The sequence below is a fragment of the Colossoma macropomum genome, unplaced genomic scaffold (assembly GCF_904425465.1).
Source record: "Colossoma macropomum unplaced genomic scaffold, Colossoma_macropomum, whole genome shotgun sequence".
In the NCBI taxonomy this organism is placed as follows: Eukaryota; Metazoa; Chordata; class Actinopteri; order Characiformes; family Serrasalmidae; genus Colossoma; species Colossoma macropomum.
In genome coordinates, this window is record NW_023494803.1 from 37,266,098 (window position 1) to 37,279,515 (window position 13,418).

General features: G+C 39.7%; 1 protein-coding gene across 1 annotated transcript in view; it reads right to left on the reverse strand.

The window, feature by feature from the left end:
- Positions 1–471: 471 nt before the first annotated feature.
- The window catches only part of adck1 (aarF domain containing kinase 1), a 222,125-nt gene continuing 209,178 nt past the window's right edge, over positions 472–13,418 (reverse strand). The window contains exons 10-11 of the mRNA XM_036593171.1: positions 11,248–11,441; positions 472–1,594 (exon numbers count right to left, since the gene is read on the reverse strand). Of these exons, the coding sequence (XP_036449064.1) occupies positions 1,426–1,594; positions 11,248–11,441 (363 nt within the window). The 3' untranslated portion in view covers positions 472–1,425. The remainder of the gene's footprint in view (positions 1,595–11,247; positions 11,442–13,418) is intronic.

Sequence of the window (13,418 nt, forward strand, 5' to 3'; positions counted from 1 at the left end):
CAAAAGGCTCTTCCGATGGACGGTTTGTACATGAGATGTTCCTTTTGTAAAGTTAAAAGAACCTCCACATAATGTAAAGGTCCTAACTAATTAAATGTTTTTCCTAGTGCCAACCAAGATCCATTCAGAAACATTCATTTTGAAGAACGTTTAGAGCTTTTATATTACTTTAAACTTCATAAGGAACATATCTTGGGAACAAATCCTCACTTTTTTTTTAAATAAAAGAGTTTAATGTGGGATGTAAACACTGTTAAAGTTCCAAAACATACGATTTCACTCCCCAGTCCATATATGAAAACTATGCTGCAAAGACAGCCTGTTTTGAATTCACTGTTTCTGTGATGTCACAGAAAAAAAAAAAACATAAACAAATATCTGCCTATTCAGCTTACAGCAGTTTTGCTCCGCCCATTCACACTGAAGTTATAAGGAGTGTTTCAGCCCAGACTGCTTTCTGAATGAAGTCTAATACAGGGCAGCCAATCAGACCAGAGCTCATTTACATATATCATTCTTAAAATGACAGTAACAAAACCAGCCTGTTTAATTCTAAGGGATATAGAGAGGATGGAAATGGTCATGTGGTCATGTAATTTAATTATGGCTGTTTGTGGTACAAAACAAAGTCACCCAAACATTATAAGTGGACCTCAAAGAAAAATGTAGGATATGGGCTTTTTGAAAAGGTTCATTTCCACTTTCAAAACACAGTTATTTAAAGAACCGTCCACTGAAATGGCCTTTAGGAAAACAGAAGACGTTCTTCTGTGGCATCGCTTCAAAGAGCCCTGTTTGGCACCTTTATTTTGAGGTGTGAAGGATCCCACTGATGGGCTTAAACTGCTGTGCTGTGGTTTGTAAAAGGCAGTGCAGTGGAAAGAAGAATGAAGACAGAAGGATGAAGGAATGTGAATGGAAGTGTTTCCCCCACAGATCCTGCCACAAGTCAGTGGGTGTCCACATCTATGTCCTCATTTACACCACACACACACAAAAAAAACACTATTTGACACTCCTGAAAAAATGCACATAAGCACACATACAGTACTATAAATCTTGTGCGTCTCAGACACTATGAGAGTAAACATGCTAGAAGAAGATGCCCCATGTTGTAATCATCATATCTGGTCATCCTTATGCTGCCCCCTTCATGATCTGTATCAAATATACTACATTTTATGTTGTGACCACAGTTATTCACAGTAAAAACTCATTGAGCTACTGATTATGCTCATTCAAACTACTGACGTACAGTTATTGTGAATGATATACAGCAATGAGCAGTTGACCCCACATCACATGGTAGAAGAACGGTTCTCCTGTAATATTATCTCTCCATCCATCCATCCTTACCCAAGCTACTGGTACAGTCTGTATGTATGAGAGGCAGACAGGCAGTGGACTGGTCCTCGTCTGGGTCACTCAGTGTGTGTAGGGCAAGAAGCTGAGCATGGAGCAGATCCAGCGGGCCAACACTGAGCTCCGGATCCACAACATGAGCTCAAAAAGGCCGATCTGCCATAGAGAAACAGTCTCCGCTAAAGAAATCTTCAGGCGCCTGGTCCTCGACTTGGTCTTGCTTCTTTTATGACTGAGAGAGAGAGAGAGAGAGAGAGAGAGAGAGAGAGAGAGAGAGAGAGAGAGATTGTTACATGATTTTGCTATATATGTACATGTACATACATCTATATGTCCAGTTTCTGGGAAGGCTTTATACTAGATGCTGGAACATTGCTGTGAGGATTTGATTGCATTCAGCCATAAGAGCATTAGTGAGGTCGGGTACTGATGTTGGATGATCAGTTCTGGATCACACACCACCGAAGGTACAGACTGGAACTCCATCACTCCGGAGAATGCCGTTCCACTGCTCCACAGCCCAATGCGGGGGGCTTTATACCACTGTAGCCAACGCTGGGAATTAGGCATGGTGACCTTAGGCTCCTAAGCATCCCATTCTATTAGCAATGGTTTTCTATGGAGATTATACAAGCTGTATGTGGAAGAGCTCACCTGAATGAGCAGTGGGTGATCTTGGTGAACTCAGGTAGCTGAGTTTACTCATTAGAAGGGCTGTCTGGATACTGTTGAGCACATTTTATCATCGTTGTATGTGTATATGTGATTTATGCAATGACAATAGAAATGTACTTTTTGCCATGAAAAAAGTAAAGAAAATGTTAAAATATTGAATTAAGTGTGTGTGAGTGTGTGTGTGTGTGTGTGTGTGTGTATGTGAGTGTGTGAAAGATGGAGGGGGGGTGAAATGAAGAGATAGAGAAAGAGAGAAAAAGAGAAAGACAGAAAGAAAGAAAGAAGAAAGATAAAAGGGAGAGACAAGTATGAAGGAAAGAGAGAGCAAGAAAGACAAGACAGAGACAGACACAGAGAGAGAGAGAGAGAGAGAGAGAGACAGAGAAACAGAGGAATGAAGGGAAGAGAAAGAGAAATAAAAGAGAAAGATAAAGAAATAGTGTGGGAGCGAGAGAGTGAGAGAGAAACAGAGGAATGAAGGGAAGAGAAAGAGAAATAAAAGAGAAAGAGAAAGAAATAGTGGGGGAGAGAGAGTGAGAGAGAAAGAGAGAGATAGAGACAGAGAGAGAGAAGCATGCAAGAGAGAGGGAGGAGTGAAGGGGAGAGAGAAGGAAGAGGAAAGTAAGAGGGGAAGAGATTACAGCAGATTAAGTAAGTTGACTGTAAATGATTCAGACCATGTTGACTTGAGCCTCATGCTGTAAGTGAAGCAAATCAGACAGGGGACAGTGGGTCATACAATATTAACCGTGTTCTCTCAGCAGAGTCAGAGAGAGAGAGATGGATATATAAAGAGAGGAGGGAGAGAGAGAGAGAGAGAGAGAGAGAGAGAGAGATTGAGAGAGAGAGAGAAACGCCCTCAGGGGAAAACAATGACTCTCCAGAATGCATCACATACTCTCTCTGCCGAACAGCTTTGAACTGACAAACAGCAAACACAATCACATTCATCATCTCACACTTTCTCCTCCAACTATAAAAAAACAAGAAGAGGGAAAAGATAACAGTGAAAATATGCCTGGAAAAAAGCAAACATTAACGTGGGCGAGTTTGTTTTGCTGAGAAGAGAAGAGGGCTGGAAATGAAACCTGGTGGTTTTGGTGATTTTGGTGCTGTGACATGATGCAGCATGAAGATGACAGGTTTGAAGTGTCAGACTGCCCCGGATCTTTTCTTCCAGCTTCAATGTGAGCTCGCTGACATGACATGAGCGGAGAGAGGTAACAGCAGGGGCCGGAGTTATACAGCAATACACAGCAATACTCCCCCTCCCTGCTCTGCTTTATCATATCACGTATTCATACATGCTGCATATTCATCACGCGCGGCCGTGGATTAGGTTACCGGCAACCCCTGAGCAGGATTGCATAACTTTGCCGACGCTTGAATGAACCATGTTCAATATTTCATACGCAGACATGGAGGATGCAGTCGTGCCTCATGAGGGGCTGATGAATTATTAAGAGCATGCTGGGAGAAGCCTGTCTGCCTGTCCGGAGCTCAGAGCCGAGGGTTCGGAGTGACAGCTCGAGTGAAAGCCCACTGTCCTCTCCTGGACTGTACCACCTCATTACACTCCGCAAACCCGGCCTGACCGTGTCCGTCCGTCGATCGTGCACCCTCCGTAACTCACAGCCCTCTACCGTAGTGAGGTGTACGACACAATGCTGAGGTCACAAGACAAGCACGTACATTAAGGGACCCTTTTCTTTATTTATTTTCTAGTTTTCGATTGAGACTGGACCTTCGTTTTTGGGTCTGGACATTCTAGTTCTGCAAGCTTCCAATCCTGGTGAACACACTCACGATTCACTCAAGGGTTATGATAAATCAGCACGCCGACTGCAAATTGCAAGGATTCATATTTTGCAAATCTTGGATGAGAGAAAAATAAGCAACACTTTACTGAAGGGCAGCATTCATAAGGCTACATGATGCCTATGCAAGCATTTTATTATGACTGATATAAACCTATCTAGACATTTATAAAGGCTTATTCCAACAAACAGCAGTTGTCATAACACTTGCTGTCAGTGTCATGTAGCTATTCTAATGCTGCTCTTCAGCATAGTGTAATCGAAATATGTTGTACATTTAATATTCGGAGAGCCAATAGTTTAACAAAAACATTTCACACTGCCATGTAATCCTGAGGATAATGATTTTTGTACAGATTTTATATGGATGTAGTGGGAGTGTGCACTTAAATGCTTTGCCTGAGGGCATACAATGCTCACCTTCTAACCTAAAGAGCACACCACATCTCTCTCTCCGTTGGGCTTTGTTAAAGATACAGGTAAAGTGAGGCTGACTATATCAGGGAACATACAAATAAAGCTGAATTTAATAAATACACTGCATTGCATGTTTATTAGATACACCTCTTTATTTATCTAACCCTCCACCACAGGACATTCTCAGCACAGCAGTGACACTGACATGGTCAGGCAAGACTTTCCAAAAATGCACAGATAAGCAAATAAGGGAGGTTTTACTAGTTAATAAACAAAAGCATCTTTAATAGATATTGAAGAACTTTTCAATTATTTTTCTACAAATGTCCTTGATTGTTTAAACCACTGGTTTAATAAAGATTTAGCCATGTAAAATGTGTGTGCTGCAGGACTGTCTTTATTTATCATTATAACTTTTTACAGTACTGCATACACTTTCAGAAATAAAGGTATGTAACTGTCTCTGGGGCAGTGCCCCTCTTGTGACTGGGGTGGTACCATCACGGGTCCATCTCAGTACCTTTAGTCAGGGAACATAACTGTACCATAATCCATTGAAATTATAATTTCTAAATTGTATTGACTCCACACACCCCGTCTCGTCTCCGGGCTTTTTATTTTATTGTTCTGTTTTAAAATATTAGGTCATGAAAAGATACAAATATGTACTTTTCACCTGGAAAAACTTATTCAGGGTGCACAATTGGACCCTAAAACCACTGCTGTACCTCTGAGGAAACGTTCACTGAGGGGAATAAGGGGTGGGGCAGCTTACTGGATACAACTTGGAGCTAAACTCTACAGGAAGGCAACTCTCCAGGACCAGGACTGGAGAGCACTGGTATATGATGTTGCATGAATGTCAATACAGAACAGTATAAAAATAAAGAAAATAGCGAAGGTATCTGCAGAGGAACTCTCACACTGTGTTCTTAAAAGACTCAGAGGAGGCTGAAAAGTGAGTGTGCTCAGATTCTTTTACAGTCAGTTAACAGTTTCAAAAGCAGGTGCACGCCTACAGAGCTGTGAACACAGGGACAAGATTAGCCATTAGTACAGTCAGGCTGAAAATGATATTTAACAGCACAAGATAGGACCGTGAAAACTTGGTACCACTTTAAAATAAGACTACCCTTATAAAGCGCTTATGAATGGTTTAAAACTTAGTTTGTTAATGGTTATTAGTTGGGTCATAAACACTTTAAAAATCATTAATAAGCAGTTATAACACATTAATTAATTAAAGGGCAAAAGTGAGCTGTGTTATCTGATGAATAGAAATATGTGATTAAGTTTAATGAACAAAGTAAGATCAGTAAACATCAAAATCTGAGGTTTAAAAGTATACATGAATCAAGGTTCACTATTAGGCAAACAATAGGTCACTGCTGTCCCTTTTTGTTTGTGTTGTAACTGCTTATTGATGATTTTGAGGCCTTTATGACCTAATTAATAACCTTTAATAAACTCATTTGAAACCATTCATGTACTTTTATAAGGATAGTCGTATTTTAAAGTGGTACCGAAAACTTATACCATTCCCTTTGAATGAGGGGCAGTGGGACCGCCAAAGATAAATAATCCCCCAGTTACTTCATAAAGCATCTAAAGAGAGGCTGGCGCTTTGTGAAATGTTTGGCTGTTTTTTTCCAATTAAAAGTGCGGGTTGCAGTAACGGGGTCAAAAGCTAGCGTACACTGGTAAATGCAATAATGATGCTGCAAAACCTCACACATCAAACTAAATCAGTGTGACAATCCTGCCATGTTCGAGTGCTTCTATCTCTCTCTCTCTCTCTCTCTCTCTCTCGATGACTGTATGTTCAGAGACTGGTAATGGATTTTAGATCTGCATTCTGCTCTCTGCTGCCATTTGGGTTTAATAAAGAGGCGCTGAGGCGGATGACATTGAGTTTCATGTCTGGATGCCTCCTTCTTTCTGTGGCGCTCCAGCACCCTTCACAAGCAGACATAAGCCCCCTCCTTACAGTCATCATCCGCCCCCCTGCAAATCTCAATGATTTTCTCCCACAATCACAGAGTTCTTCATTAAAATGGTGTGAATAAATCAATATGATCACTGCTGACTGCCACGAAAAGTACAATGTAATCACACCATTCAGTGGCGAGGCCTTCAAAATGCTGGCCCAAGTATTTTTAAACATAGATGGCACCAAATTCGATAACAAGTATCAGTACTGGGCTGTTACAAGCACAAAATACTGGATCCAGTATAGGAGGGAAAAAAAGAACAAATCCAATCTGATTATATACCAAATCTAGCCTGAAGTACCGTCGGACAGCCTGTAGCGCACTAGAACATAAAGTGAAGTAGGTTACATGATAAAGCCACATGTAGCCACTTAACAATAGAATGAGTATCTAGGTAAGCATAAAATATTCCTTTACTGTAAAGCTATACTATGTAAATTTTGGGGATTTAGAGACCTCTCTGGTGGAAATGTGCAATTGCATGTAACGAGTGGATAAATCTGATAACGAGTGCACTGAAAGAGTTTCCCAAAGAGAACTTAGTCAGAGCTTGATGAAGAACGTGTCTTCAGAGGATGAGATTTATTTACTGTTTTATGTGAAATGTGAATTTATTACAGTCGTCATGTCTTCATCATGTCTAAACATCAAGCTGGAGTTTTGTGTAAACCATGGCGTTAGCCACGTATTCCTTCCTGTAGGGCAGTAAAGTGTTTTAGCAGCGAGAGTATGGTACTTTTTAAGATAACTAACTTAAGTAGTTAAATTTTTTGTCATTCTTAAAGAAAAAAATCTATCAATTAATCAATCAATCAACCTTTATTTAATCTCGGAGAACACTGAGGGTGACCCTCATTTACAATGTTGCCGAGTTGATACAGAACAAGGGATTGATAATGTGTAAGAACATATCAAATAATAAAAGTACATTTATAAAATATTGGATATAGCTGATAGGGGAGAACAATGCAGGGGGGAAATATGACACAATTATTTTATGTAGCTTAACAGGTTCAAGTAGAAAGTGCTTTTGTTTATTCTGTATTCCCACATAGCAACATCACCTGTGAATGTTCACAGCATCTGGACAGATATTTCTTATGATTCACCTTGAAGACTTTTCTTTTGTGCCAGAAAAATAACTTCCTTCATAAGTATTTGCGAATACTGAGTTGTGTGTATAATTCACAGCGAGTCTATTTCAGTCTCCCTCTCAGCTGTATCACTGTTTTGTAGAATTTAAATACAGTGAGAGCTAACCAGGCTAAAGTGCAGCCTCCACACAGTGGGGTTCATTTTGACAGTGTTACAACAAAGCCCCCCCAAAGTAAACAATATGAGAAGCCCATGTATAAATTTAACACACTTTATTTTATCGTTTCATGTACAAAAACTTGCAATACAGGTAATTTTCTTGAAATGAAATAGATTTTACTTCTATCATGTTTATATTTGCTCTTCTAGTTTTGCCACATAAATTTGCCACATTTGAGACGACCTCTTTTCACTCATGTTCATTCTGAGGTATAGATTTTTATGTAATTAGGTTAAAATGTTCAGCTGGTTTTACGCAATTAGAACACAGAACTGTATTGATTATTTGTGTTTTTATCAATTTATCAGACTTTTTTAGAGACCACTACGACTAGCCCCTCCATCTGTTACAATTAACTCCGCCTATGGGGTAAGTTGTGACATTTGTACTCATTTCACTTCCGGCTGAATTGTTTATAAACGATACGTGCTGGAAAGTTTACAAGCTCATTTTTAGCAGAGATGTGTAGTTTGCTTGCATAAAAATATTAACCCTGCTCAAATATTTCTAACATTATTTAGCAAAAAACAGAATGTGTTCGGTTGTACACTGCCCTCTTCTACTCACAGTTTCAGTATTGATACTGGTATACTGGTAAATGATGGTATCATGTCATCCCTTCAGGCATCTACTCAGTGTGCACATGTACTGAGCTGTTCTGCAGGGTCTCTCTTGAGCTAGTTATCATGTGGTGAGGGTGATGGCGCCAGTGGAGGACAGGTGTGTGATGGAGATGAGTGGACGTGACAACTGGGACCTGTGCTCTGCTCCACACACACTCAAACCAACCCTGATGGCCCTCACACACACGAGAGGATGAGCAGCCACTGAAATTACAACTGGAGCTTTAATCGGGCCTGAAATGTTAGTCTGAACCAGAATACAGCCTGAGAAAACTCAGGAATCAGAAACCTGACTCGACCCACAGCATCAAGTTTCGAGCCAAAACAAAGTCAAAATTATGTCCCAAACTGACCTGATCTGGCGCATCAAATCCCAAAGTGCTGAACAAAACCTGATATTTCGAATAACAGAGGTGGTTAAATTGCTGTGTAGTGATAATAGCTATCATTAGATGACAAATATAAAAAAATAATAATATGATAAAATAATCAGCTGTCCAAAACTAAGTTGCTCAAATTTTAACAAATTTATTTAGTATTTTTGAACAAAATCCCAAAGATTTTCAGTCTGGATAAACTTCCCATAATATGCTGTTCTCACACTGTGTGGTGCTGATATTGCCAAATGTTAGCCTGTTACCTGTTCAATGCTAAATTTCTTTATATAGAACATGTCACATAGAAGATACTGAACATAAAACACAAAAATACTTTACAACCAAATTAGCCGTCCTTTTGGCTCCACTAAACTGTAGTCTCCTGAATTGTGTTGCTGTTTATCTCCTGCACATGTATTTTCTCACAAGTGTGGCCCTTGTGGACCTCAGTGCTAAAATCTGGTGCCAGATTTAAAACAAGAATGAAGTAAGGAGCGAAACTAAAGCAGGCGAAATCCAGAGTAAAATCTCTTAAAAGCTGGAGGCTGCGAGAACTCAAATGTGAAATCTGAACTTGATCTGAGCCTGGAATATATTTGGACAATGATGTTAAATCCAGCGTGAGCAGTCAAGTGCCATCAGGTTCAGACAAATATTTTAGCCTCCATGCCACTGTAATGTGCCAGATCTAGCCAGATGCATACAGTTAAAATAAGAAGATGAGGCTTTACTGTTTGGTACGTAAGGCACAATCGTTATCAACAGGGCTAAAGTCAGATCCAGGAAGAACCAGATACCAAGAGAGCAAAGCATAACAAAGACACACCCAAGCAAACAAGATCCAGAAAGGGGTTATACAAAAAGACACACAGTGATAAATGGTCAGTAGCTCTAGTAACAGAATCAAAACCTCGCAACTAGCTAAACTAAAGCCCTGGCATAAATACTGTCTATACCAAACAATCATTACAAGAAACAGGTGAGGCTTATCAGTACTCAGGTGAGGAAGAATGACGATTGGTTGACGGTGGTGGTGCTAGAGTCATGAGATCTCCCAGGGAGTTCTGGGAGATCGAGTCCATAGAGGAAGCAGGGTCAGAGGGATGCCCGACAGCCACACTGCACTATTTACTCGCAAATCACTTTACAGTCCTGTTAAAAACACCATAAAACCTGTGTTTTACTGAACTGCTGGCCAGTCTATTGTCTCCGCCTTGCTGTGATGAAACATGACGAACATCTGAAAAGTATCAAAATACAGGCACTTTGAATGGTTGACAAAGTACTCGGGTACCAGAGCACATCCCTGACCTTTATAGCTGTGTAAAGAAATAGAAATGTTTATTTTTCAAATGACTCCACCTTCTCTAAGCTCTGTCTGTACAGTCTGATTCTGGATCAGCCTCACATTCAAAATGGTGTTAGAGTGAAATGAGCGTACTGCTTCGACACTGTTCGACGTTGAGTGCTCAGGTGATCACAGAATAAACCAAAACATTATATAATAATGCCAGTAAATAAATCAGGGATGGGTTCACGACTATGCAGCTGTGTAAGAGTGGAGAGAGATAAGTGTGTTTTCGAAAGAAATCAGTGTGAAACATCTGTTTTGCAACTGTATATCGTGTGTGTGTAGTTTAGTATATGTGCAGTGTTAGCGCCATTTTTTGTGTGTTTCACACGTTTTCCATGTGATGCGTGCATGAGGTGTTTGCTTTGTGTGTGAAGTGTGTGCCGAGTGTCACGTGTTATTTGTGCTTGCTATGCTGTAATGTGAGCAGATTGTGTGTGTGTGTGTGTGTGTGTGTGTGTGTGTGTACATGGAAAATTTTAAAAAGTGTAATTACATCTAGGAAAATAACAAAATCTGCCAGGCTAGTAGGCTTTGTGCGCATTATACCATTATTTGGCAACCCCTAGACATGAATTTTAATACTAATAAAAATAAGAAGACAGCCAAAGCTTACTATGGTGATTTTTAACAAAAACAGTCAACTGATCCTGTCTGTATTATTAAGCTGGGATATATATACAATTTTCTTTTAGTTCGTGGAACCACGATGTCAGTCAGTTAAGCCAAATTTCACGTTTCTTAAGGAAGGCATTCCGTATATGACGCTACAGTACTGCTTTATATCACTGCTGTCAGAACATCTCCATTATCCGTATCTCCATTTTTGCCGTTTTCCAGTTTTTGGCATAATTTAAACGCCTGCTGTTCTTTACATTACGTGTAAATTTCATGATGAAGGGACCAAAAGAAACGGCCCAAAATTACTTGGAAAAAAATCTGCTTCCATTGACTGACATTAAAAGCAAAGTAGGTTTTGTCCTTCTCCTGTAAAGTTACCAATTTGGAGATTCGAGGTTTTGCTCCGACAACAGCGATATGTTTAGCAAGCATGCTTTGCTAGAGAAAGGTCTGAAGCCAGGCAACGTATCAGGACTGACGTATTACATGGACTACACATTAAAGGAAACACAGATTATGAAACGTGTTTTCCTTTCGTGCATCTTAAAGCAGCAGATGGGGCGTTTTCTGACTTTTAAATCGCCCAACTTGTGACGGATGTAATCTAGCTGTGATTCTTAATTCTATCATCTACTAATGCAAAAAACATTAAAATCAGTCACATGTTAGCGACTGTTCGTGTGTGTTTTGTGTGTTACCTGGCGATAGCGTGTGTGCAGCAGCGGGACATGTTGAGGAAGGAGCTGGAGCTGGCGCGGGTCTGCAGGACGGTCTCGATGCCCCGCAGCAGGTCGTTGGTCTTCAGCAGCAGCAGCATCTGCCGGGGCACTCTGTTCAACAGATCACTGATCTGGGGGAGATACAGTGCTGCGTTCGTACGAATTTCAACGTCCTAAAGAAAAAACACACACATTTTCTTTTCATTACACCTTGCATGATATACCAAGACAAGACGTCGTACATATCGTTGCTGTCGTGACAAAACCTCATACCTCCATTTTTGTCTTTTTTTTAATTTTTTTTATAAAACCTAGCTGCCCTTTATATTGTGTGAAAATCTGATGGTGAATGGAAAACAGAAATGCTCCAAATTTATTTTTTGAATAAAACGTTTAATTTCCACCACAAGTTAAGAATGTTTTTTTTCTTCTTCTACTGAAAAGTTGCCATTTTGGAGATACAAGGCTTTGTTCTGACAGCAAAGATATGCTCCATGTGTATAATGTACACATTGGTGCTCACAAGTTAGGAATCATTTACCATATTAATGATTCTAGTTGTTTAATAAAAAATACTAACTTACACAGTGTGGATTTAAATATTACAAACTACTCACTGAATTACATTTTTGGATGTTTTATTCAAATTTCAAGATTTCTTGAACAAAAAGTGAAAAATATGATACATAATTTACTGTAATTGTCTGTTTACATTTTTTTTGTCAGGTTAACTGCCCTAAGATTTGGATGTCCACCTTTGTAATATGATGAATTCTGGATATTCAGTTTTCTCAGTCCCTCATGGCCACATGGTGATCGTACTGATGTCATCACCTGTAGAACTGTGTATTTAAGCCTGTCTGTTTCACTGTTACTCTGCGAAGTATTGCCCTTGTTCCATCAGTGCATACTGATCTTGTTTACTGCTTATCCCGTGTTTGACCTTGCTTTGTTTCTCTTTTTTTGTCTTTCAGATTACCCCCTATTGACCCCTTACTTGTTTATGACTACGATTTCACCTGCTCCCATGTGTTGTGTTTTTCGCTACTGGATTTTGACCTGGTCTGGTGTTAACCCTGTTTTTTTGTATCAGTCCTTTTTCTAATAAACCTCCCCGTTTATTTTATATCCGCAAGTGTCTAATTCAACAACCCAGCATTACACCATGCATGTAATAAGAATTTTCTAGGCCTAATCCTAATCTAAACCTCAGTAACAAAAAAGAAATGGTTTTGTCCTTTCAGGTTTGAAAAACGACGTTTACATTTATGACATTTAGCAGACGCTTTTATCCAGAGCGACTTTCAAAAGTGCTTAGCGGTCCACTCAGAGAATGTTTTCTATGTAGTATAAATAGTTCCAATAGAGTTACATTACCTTTGAACTTGCCAAGAACAAGTGATGATATTTAGAAAGAAAGGGCACAAAAAACCCTACAAAACACAAAAACAAACAAAGAAAAAAACCAAATCATGGATCTTTTTTTATATTTCATAAAAACCACTTGCTGCTTTTGTAGGTAGGCCCTGTTTGTCTTTGGTTTCCTTCAAAATCAGGACATTTTTGTTGTTGACAATGTAAAAAAGCACACTGCCTCCGAATTTTAGATCAGTAAACGCAAACAGGCAAACTCACTGAATACATTTATATACTTATATAATAATAATATACTCAAACACATCATACACAAATGAATATTTCAGCCAAAAATGCTAATGTATAATGAAAGCGAGTGGGAAACGGGTACTATCTGCATAACGCTAACAGGCATGTTTCACTGAACTGTTCCTTCGAGTGCGCTGAGATGTATCAGCAGGCCGTGAGAAAGTAGCCACAGGATATGTCCATCTGCCATGAAATATCCACATTCAAGAGTGTGGAAGAGCAGCAGCAGGAAAATGGAGGAGCTTATTTCTCAGGCAACTGAGAAAGTAAGAGGCTGAAACTGCGACAGTGAAGATTAGCTGTTTTGGCTCTGCCACTTGAGCGATGTCAGCCCCCCAGGTTGGTACTCCCAGCAAATTTCTGCTAGTAATCAGGCATGCAGACGTTCCTTCCTGCCATGTGAAATATGATGGAAACTCATGACTGTTTTTCTCACCACATCCTGAGCACAAAACACAAAAAGCACATTTAAAGCAGTGGCTGAT